At 39.2% G+C, this 9,228-nt stretch overlaps 1 protein-coding gene across 2 annotated transcripts; it reads right to left on the reverse strand.

Annotated features, from left to right (window-relative positions):
• Nucleotides 1-1,877: 1,877 nt before the first annotated feature.
• Nucleotides 1,878-8,998, reverse strand: wars1 (tryptophanyl-tRNA synthetase 1). Of its 2 annotated transcripts, none has more exons than XM_026152579.1 (11): nt 8,913-8,998; nt 8,478-8,594; nt 4,745-4,961; nt 4,523-4,631; nt 4,205-4,324; nt 3,839-4,021; nt 3,563-3,663; nt 3,333-3,445; nt 3,059-3,232; nt 2,836-2,976; nt 1,878-2,740 (listed from the first exon to the last, which is right to left on the reverse strand). In XM_026152579.1, exons 2-11 carry the CDS (start codon nt 8,589-8,591, stop codon nt 2,582-2,584), a joined length of 1,431 nt encoding a protein of 476 aa, XP_026008364.1. In that variant the 5' UTR covers nt 8,592-8,594; nt 8,913-8,998; the 3' UTR covers nt 1,878-2,581. The 2 variants fall into 2 exon arrangements, with proteins under 2 accessions (XP_026008364.1, XP_026008365.1); XM_026152580.1 differs by having other exon boundaries at nt 8,478-8,591; nt 8,913-8,997.
• Nucleotides 8,999-9,228: the final 230 nt, after the last annotated feature.

The following is a 9,228-nucleotide window of genomic DNA, read 5'->3' on the forward strand; positions in this document are numbered from 1 at the left end:
GGATACTTTGCTCAGAAGGCAGGAAGACGTTTCCTTATTTGGTCTGTACCGGTTTGAACTGGGAAAGCTGACACACGAACCTTTTTTCATCTATATAAACTGCTGTGTATCAAATAAACCTTTGAGTCGATTGGGAAGGCAAACCCATGTGACTATAGAGGAGCTGCAGGGAGGTATGGTGCACTGATTTACTCTTTGGTCTGCCATGCATAAGTATGTTTTCTCTTATGAGTATGGTTTCTGCAGCAGGATAAGAATGCAGATGGCAGATGAGTCTATTTGTTTCCAGGAGCACTTGTACAAAGATTATATCTATACATACACCATACCATCTTTGCTTTGTGCATTCTTTCAGTAATACATAAAGCTCCACATAAATGCAGACAGCAACAGAACTACATTTTATATTCTCTTGCTTTCAAGACAGGCAGTAGATGGCAGTATGATTTCTCCTTACTACTTTTAAGCCCATCTTTATGAAAATTAGTTATCTTTATTACCGTTACAGTTTAATTTGCACATTCCCACGTTTAACATTAAGCACTGCACATTTAAAAAGAGGCCGTCACTCATCATTTTATCTTAAAATACCAATCAATCTGAATTAGATTGATTGGCATACAATGCACTATTTTCTATATTATCTATGGTAACCTGTGTTCATATAGTCTTAAACAATTTCCCGTGCATTTCCTACTATTGTATGTAAACGTGTTACATGAATCTGTGGTTCTGTAAGTAATACTAAATGCTAATGCTCTTGTGTTTTAAGACATTGTGGGGAAAATGACTTTGTCTGCGTTACCACAGAAACATTTAAAACACAGCACTGTACATTATGTATACTCACTAGCCACTTTATCAGGTACACTTAACATCTATGATACGACTGTCTCAATCCATTACATCCCAAAAGTGCTCTGTTCGATTTAGATCTGACGACTCCTGAGCCAATTTGAATACTAACCTTCTTGTCACATTCAAGCTTTGCGACATGTGTGACATGGTACGTTCGCTTGCTGGAAGCAGTCATCAGAAGATGGGTACAGGCATCTGTACATCTGACGGGTTCAGGGATGGACGGTAACAATACTCAGGCAGGCTGTGGCTTAGCTGGTACTAAAGGGCCCAAAATGTGCCATTAAAAGAACCCCCACATCATTACACCACAACTAGCAGCCTGATCCACTGATAAAAGGCAGGGTGAATCCATGCTTTCACAAGTTCTCAATCTACCATTTGAGTGAAACAGCAGAAATTGAGATTCAAAACAGATGTTTTTCCAGCCTTGTATTGTCCAATACAAGCCTGTGTGAATAGTAGCCTCAGTTTCCCGTTTCCTGTTCCTGCTGGTTTGACACAAATGCTGTAGCTGCTGTAGCCTGTCTGCTTGGTGCATTCAGAGATATTATTCTGCATCCCTTGATTGTAGCTAGTTATTATTTGAATTACTGTTGCCTTCCTATCAACCCATAGCAGCCTGACCATTCTCCTTTGACCTCTTCCATCAACAAGGCATTGGCACACAGGATATAATTCCCAGTAAACCTTGGATAGTTGTGGGGGAAAATACCAACAGATCAACAGTTGCTGAGATACATAGATCAGCCCACTTGGCACCAACAACTAAGTCACTTGAATTACCTTGGTTATGCTTAGTTTGAACTTCAACAGGTCTTCTTGGCCATGTATGCATTTCTAAATGAATTGAGTTGCTGCCATGCGATTGGCTGATTGGGTATTTGTGTTAATAGGAAATTGCGAAGATGCCTACCTAATGAAGTAGGCAGTGAGCGTAATTCAGTAAACAAAAGCAAAAATCATGGCTTTACTTCTAATTAAAACATTTTCAAATAAAAAATTATTTCAAAAGATGCTGTTGTTAAGACGTTTAATTTTTTTGTGTGAGAATAAGCTGAAGATTTTCTACCTTCCTTGACTGATGTTCCTCTTGCTGATAACAACAAACCATTTGCTTTTGTTCTCATGACTGAGACACTGACATCCTACATGTGATGTATGTTCAAACTGAGGTGTATTTATAAGACAGACTTTTTATAATACACCTCACATGCTGGCTGATCCTGATTACAAGTTACAACACAACTGCTTTTGATAATCACACAGTTACAATTATTATTCAGAAGGCTGTTTTTAAGTAAATAAAGACAAAGTGGATGTATATCTTAACTGATTATATTAGTTTGGTTTTTAGAGATATGTGTTAGTACTCTGCTTTTATTGTCTTCCAGTCCTGAGAGAGCTGTAACACATTGTGAAAATAAATGGGTACATTTGGTACTGCTGGAAGTCAATAATCAACTGGGAATTGGCATGAAGGTGCAGGCAATGCCATGCTTAGTTTGACACAGAGAGGCATTTCATCACTCCAGTGATTTATATTTATTATTTACGATTTTTCTTTCTTTTTTTGCACTTCCAGTTTGGTTGTAAACTGTAAGAGAAATTGTCCTTCTTTCCCATTAAAAAGACTTCAAATGGAAATAAAGCGGGATTCTTTTTTTGTTCTTATACTGAGCTTAACCACATGGTGAACCCTGACTGCTCATGCCCAAGCAAGCTAGAACTTATAATTTAAAGGCCTGGGTGTCATGAACTGCTGCACCATCTCATCTGTGACTTGTTTTCGCCTCTCTTGATGCTGGGCAATCATTGGCTGCAGAGTCTCAATCAAAATCTTCTTCAGCTCTCCTGTTAATAGAGCCCCACTTGTGTAGTCCTGCAAAAGAAGAGATTGAATGAGTACAGGCAGAGGGGAAATAAGAGGATGAGGGAAGGAGGGACTGACAAACAGTTCAGATTCTACTTCCTCACCTCTTTTATCTTCTCCAGCTTTTCATCATCCTCCAGGAAGAAGGTCAGATACAAGAAAGAGACATCTACCTCTGTGTTGCCACCATACTTTCTGTGCTCTTCCACGGTGTCTTTTCCTCCCGAAAATGCGTGTTTGTTGATCTGCGACAAATTATTACAGGTCAGAGTAAATCAGACAGCAAACACAGATATTTTGAATCTGAATAAGAGTAAAGAGCAGCACCTTATTTTTGATCTGTTTGGGTGTGTCAGTGAGGAAGATAGATGAGTTTGGGTCGCTGGCGCTCATCTTAGTCTGCGCCCCCTGAAGGGCAGGGAAGAAAGTGGAGTGCAGCAGGGCTGGTTTGAGGAGGCCGATCCTTGGAGCGACATCACGGGTCATTCTGAAGTAGGGGTCCTGAGAATGTGAGAAGACGGATAAGAACATAAATAACTGCATACTGTGAACACCACTGTATATTACGGGTTGCTACGTATTGATTTAATGGCGTCTTGACCTGGTCTATGGCACAGGGGATAAGACACGGCACATCTTTTTTGCCGCCGAATATCTGCGGGAATGAGCTACTGAAGGACGGAGCTGCCTGGATGGCTGGAAAACTGATCTTTCCTGGACGTATTAAAAAACCCCAAAACAAAAACATACCATTACATACCAAGAAGTTATCACACAATCACACTTATAAGTAAAATAAATGATTAGATGACATAATTTCAGTCATTTTACCAATGCAGTCGCTGTCTGTGAAGCCAAAAATGCCTTTAACCTGGTTAAATGTCACATGCTTCTGGACCTTTACCACATTTCTGTAGAACTGAGGTGATGCACTGCAGAATATAATACATTGAAATGAGAATCAAAACATTTCTATTCATCTGAATTGGAAAAAATATGGATCTATACACACACAGTTCTTTATTTTTTTAGTTGTTTTGAAACAGTAATGTCAACACCAAGGTCTACCAGATAAACATATAAAGATAGTCTCTTGGCATATTTTACCCCATGTAGTCAAGGTCTGAGAAGATGAAGGTCTTGTTGACATCAAAGCCACAGGCGATGATATCCTTGGCATTTTCCACAGTGAAGCGATGACATTCCTCAAGTGTGAGATCTTTCCACAGGTATTTCTCGTCATCGGTCATCTGGACCACGAGGGGGATGTCAAACACATCCTGAAGCCATCTGGAATGAGGACACTACCTTCAGTTTGAACTTAGTCTAAAAGTCTAAACGTAAAATTCACTGAGCATGGAATCAATAATTTTAGATATTGAACACAATATTGCGATCAGGCTGAGAGATGTCACAGAGCCACTTAATGCTTTAAATTTCATTGACATCACAGAATTAAGAGGTAGAACTCACTTGGTAAAGATGAAAGGGATGAGGTGACCAACGTGCATGGCCTCTGAGGACGGACCTCTGCCAGTGTAAAGGTAGAAGGACTTGTGCTTTTCATACGCATCTAAGATCTGATGCATATCTCTGGCAGAAACAGTAATAGGAAGGAATTATCAATGTGTGTTCTCAATACACTCCTATCTTTATGTTTTCATTTGGAATAGCAAGTAAACATTAACCATGATTCAACATTACTGATGACGTGCCATATAATCATTTACAAGACCATCTTTTCAACAAAAGTTGGTAAATTAGAAACAACAAAACCCATGGAAAGCTGACCTGTGTGAGAAGAAGATTCCTCTTCTTAGGAAGTGATGGGCTCTCTGTCCCGAGACTTTTTCTATTCTTTCCAACAGCTCCTTGTCAATTTTACTGCTGCCAAACCTCACTAGGGAGTGACATCACACATTCACCAGTTATTCAGCTTAAATTACCTCATATTAATGTATTAGTGAAGTACAGCTCTTGAAGTGAAGAATTAAAGCTCATTGAAAAACCCACCTATGAGTTTATCATAATCTACTCCTTTGGTGCTGGAAGCAGAAACATTCCACGGGTCAACTAAGTCTTCTCCATCACAGTCATCTGCTGCAGGCCCATTGTTTGACACAATCAGGTTTTCTGAAGGTGGACATCCTGCCTTATAATCTTGGCCCGTCATCTGTTTATAGTCCACTTTCAACTTTAGCAGCAGCTGGACAGCAGCATCGATTTCAGCCTGGGGAAACAAAACAATTGTATTAGATGATAGATATCCCAATAGAAATGACACAGTGACAAACTGTTGTAGAAACAATGGTTTTTTTTGTATTAATATGTGTGTGTGACCCCTTCTTATTCTGTTGAATCAGTGTTGCATTTATAGCATGTACACACTGGCCAATTTTTTTCTTACTGCTCTGCGTAAGTCAGTAAATAAGATTCCTTCTAAATCAACTGTCTCATGTTTACTGCCTGGAATCTACATGCAGCAACACCTGATTTCTCTATCTGAGGAAGCATGTATACCTGAAGGTGAAGTGGAGAGAGTGAGAGAAAGATGTCTGCATTACTAAAGCAAAAAAGAAGGACAAAGTCAGACTGTAAAAGACGATTTCCGAAGTCCGAGGAGAAAGCCAGACGCTCAAGTTGTTAAAAAGAAAGTTTGGACTGATATGAAAACGGACTTCAACAAAAAGAAGAAAAAAGGTGGAGGACAAGGAGCATGTGATCTTTCAGCCCTAGATGAGAAATTAATTGCAATTAAAAAACAAAAACAAAAACCCACATAAAAACAAACTCTCCTGATTCTCCAGCATCCATGGGATGCCAAGGAATTAGGATATAATTGATGACATCCAACATTGATATAAGTTGTTTTTTTTAATGAAAGATAAAATTATTTGGAAATGTTTAAAAGGTTAAAGCCTACAGCTTTCCATAACTATAGTTTTCTTTACATGGAATTAAAAAAAATGCAATAATAATTCTGTGTATTGTGTGGCTCATGTTGCTTTGGAAAACTGTAAACAATGGTCGACAGGCAACAACACTAACAACAATAATATTAATAATAACAAGACATTATTATTATTATTTAGTATGATTATTATTATTGGTGGCAGTAGTCATTTTAAAGACCAGGTTTCCATTTGTGTGTTCGTGAAGTGAGTGGGACTTCTAATTTCTTCTGTAAGTGTGGACGACTTCAGGTATAAAAATATTGATATGTCACCAATTTGTTTGTGAAATGTTCATTCATATGCATGATTTATGCACAAATTTGTACATATCCACTGTTAGCAAATGAGGAGCAATGTCAGAATTACAGTACATGTAATTACAATACACCCATCAGGAGGAGGTCCTCCCTTTGCTGCCAAAACAGGCATGGACACCAGACCTCTGAGGATTTAATGTGCAGTCTATCATAATATTTTTGAATGGACCCTCAATGCTCATTGGAGTGGTCAAATAGTGCCATTGCCATGGTGGTGTAACGGTGGCACATGTCAAAGTAACATCCATTCCACATGAATACCAGTCAAAATTTTCATAGTAATACAATGATCAATGATGACCAGTGTGGTGAGTAGGGCTGCCACAAATGATTATTTTGATAGTCGACTAGTCACCGGATATTTTTGCAATTAGTCGACTAATCAGATCGTGCATCCATTGGACGTAAAACATACAGCTTATTGCACCAGCATGCATCTGCTCTTATATAACTATCATCAGTGTTGGGGAGTAACGGAATACATGTACCGCCGTTACGTATTTAAAATACAAAATATGAGTAACTGTATTCCGTTACAGTTACCGTTTAAAAAGGTGGTATTCAGAATACAGTTACTTTGTTGAAATAAATGGATTACACTGCGGTACTTTCCTGTTTCATTTTGTCGCGGGTCAGGACTGTTTGGGTTTTGTTTGACAGCTACGTTCTGTTGTTCCAGGCGGCAGCGTTACGGTTGCCATGGTTACAGGGCGCCGCTCTCTCTCTCTCTCTGCGACTGTGTGTTTCCTGGGTGAGAGAGCGCCTTTTCGTTGTTGTTGTTGTTGTGCTAAGCTAACAGGCAGAATGCTACAATGCTCTAAAGAATGTAGCATCATGGGCAGTGTAGTCCGTGTTGCAGGGAGAATGGACTGCCATACACGTTATGGGTCTGTGAGCGCGAGGAGGGAGAAAAAGGGGAGTGGAAAGGTACGAGTTGTCATCGAGGAAAAACGGGAGCTGGAAGCATGTAAATATAATAATAACCACTGCAGCCAAGAAGAGTGCCTGATGAGCCCAGTTGTAAGTAAGCTATTAAGACTCGACTGTACACCGTGTTCGTGTTTTCCTCCGAAAACAATAAGTTGCGTTGGAGCAGTCTTTCAACGCCTCTCTCTGTCTCTCGCAAGAAAAGTTGACCCACACAACAAAGTAAAGCTATTTTTCGGCTACAAGCCGACAGGGACCCCGCTGTATTAGCCAGAGGTCCCTTTACTACAGTTCGGAGTCGCGGACCTTCAGTAATAGTAATAAATCACACAGCAATAGTACATTCACGTTGTTGTAAAAAGCATGATAATATATTAAGTAATCCAAAGTATTCAGAATACGTTACTGTCATTGAGTAACGTAACGGAATACGTTACAGAATACATTTTGGGGCATGTATTCTGTATTCTGTAACGGAATACATTTTAAAAGTAACCTTCCCAACACTGACTATCATTAGCTTACAGCTTTAAGTGTTTAAGATATGTGCTAACTAAAAATAAAGACAAGATGATAGTTTATTAAATGTTAATGACATTTGCAGATTGTTTCGGTGAAGTTTAATAAACTCCTTGCTATCTAAAATATAACAGGACACCGGAGTATATTCTCGAGCATCTCATGCTCAGTTGTCTGCTTGACGTTTATTCAGCTGGTCAAAGGAGCTTGCAAAGACTGTGTAAAAACTATAACTTTAATCTCAACCAAACCGATTTACTCAGGAACAAATAAAATACTAAAAAAAGCCAAACAATAACATTTGTAAGTTATCTAAGTGACTTATATATGTTTAACCTGAGTAGCGAAAGATGGCAGTGGGTTTGAAAACGATTTGCCGGGAGTCCGGTGCTCTCATGGGCTCCAGTGAGCCTTGCCCCTGGCTAGCTATCGAGCTAGTGGGTAACAGACGTCTCCGAAAACGTCGGAGCGCTTTTGAAAATATGTGGTGTCTTGATAAACTGAGCAGATATTTGAGGTTCACACAGCTACATTCTGAAAATATGTTAAACGTTTATTTTGTGACACAGAAAGAATAATAAGACTAATATCAAAACTAACTAGCTGCCGCCATTGTTGGAAACTGAGCTGGGCTGCGCTATGAATTCTGGGACAGAGCTACTTCTTCTTCTTCGGGGTTTAACGGCAGCTGGCATCCTTGTACATGCAGTGCTGCCATCTTCTGTTTCAGTCCGGTATTACACTCTTAAATCCTACTACTTATTCCTGCGGCTTTTGTGATCTTACAAAGCTTCAAACGACGCATCGACTATTAAATCAGTCATCGACGGTTTTGATAGTCAACGTAATCGTGACTAGTCGACTAATCGTGGCAGCCCTAGTGGCGAGTAACTTTAATGTTGTTGATGATCACTGTGTGTCACGATAGAAAAGAGTGTTCAGGAAAATCATCTGTTCACCCCTTCTGTGAATCTGAAATTACAATTTGCATTTGCACAGTGATAGAAATGTAAATCTCGAAAAACTCACTTTCTCTGCTTTAGCTGATTTCAAGGATCTGACTTTCTCTCCTTGAGCATTCAGTTTCTCGAAAAGCTCCATGGGACTCATGGTTCCTTCGCCATCGCCTTGACAGTCTGTCATCTTCTTCACAGCAAAATATGAAGTGAAAAATAGTTCATATCCAAATATACATGTCATAAACGAATGTTACATGTTCTGACAAGGATCAGTTTTATACCTAATCCAATTATCTTCTACAGAATGTGTGTATATACTTAAACAGCACCTGAGTTAACTGCCATATGCGAAAATAACAGCAGAGCTGGTAGTGCTAGCTAATCGTCCTATACTAAACACAAACTACACTTAGCTCATGCTGTCATGTTTAATAATTTATATAGTCATGTATCATATATCCAGCTCATTATATTTCTGATTAAATATAGTGACAAGTCGGTATACCGTCAGTATTCTTCACACGCAGTTGACAGCTCACTCATTCAACTTGCATCAGCCTGTGTGATGTAGTGTTTGGGTGAAAGTCTTCCCAGGCAAACGACCTTATTCATTGGTTCCGCGGCGAATTAACCCACCAGAAAAAAAGTACTACTTTGGGAATTCGCTTACGTGAATATTACACATATAAATTTTGATATATAATTTTCAGTTCGATTTCCTACGAAATCCACGAGTTTAACTAAATGTACAGAAATATAATACGTCGGAAGACAGAGGGAGTCGCTTCAGATCCGGCTTTTTCAAAATAAGAGCTTTTAAT

Source organism: Astatotilapia calliptera, chromosome 19 (assembly GCF_900246225.1).
Source record: "Astatotilapia calliptera chromosome 19, fAstCal1.2, whole genome shotgun sequence".
NCBI lineage: Eukaryota > Metazoa > Chordata > Actinopteri > Cichliformes > Cichlidae > Astatotilapia > Astatotilapia calliptera.

Bases quoted from the DNA above. Each gene is read 5' to 3' on its own strand.
- wars1 (XM_026152579.1), bottom strand. From the start codon at position 8,591: ATGACAGACTGTCAAGGCGATGGCGAAGGAACCATGAGTCCCATGGAG. The intron at 4,022-4,204 runs GTGAGTTCTACC...TCCTCATTCCAG, and splicing joins ATCCCTTTCATCTTTACCAA to ATGGCTTCAGGATGTGTTTG. The intron at 2,977-3,058 runs GTGCTGCTCTTT...AATTTGTCGCAG, and splicing joins CCAAACAGATCAAAAATAAG to ATCAACAAACACGCATTTTC.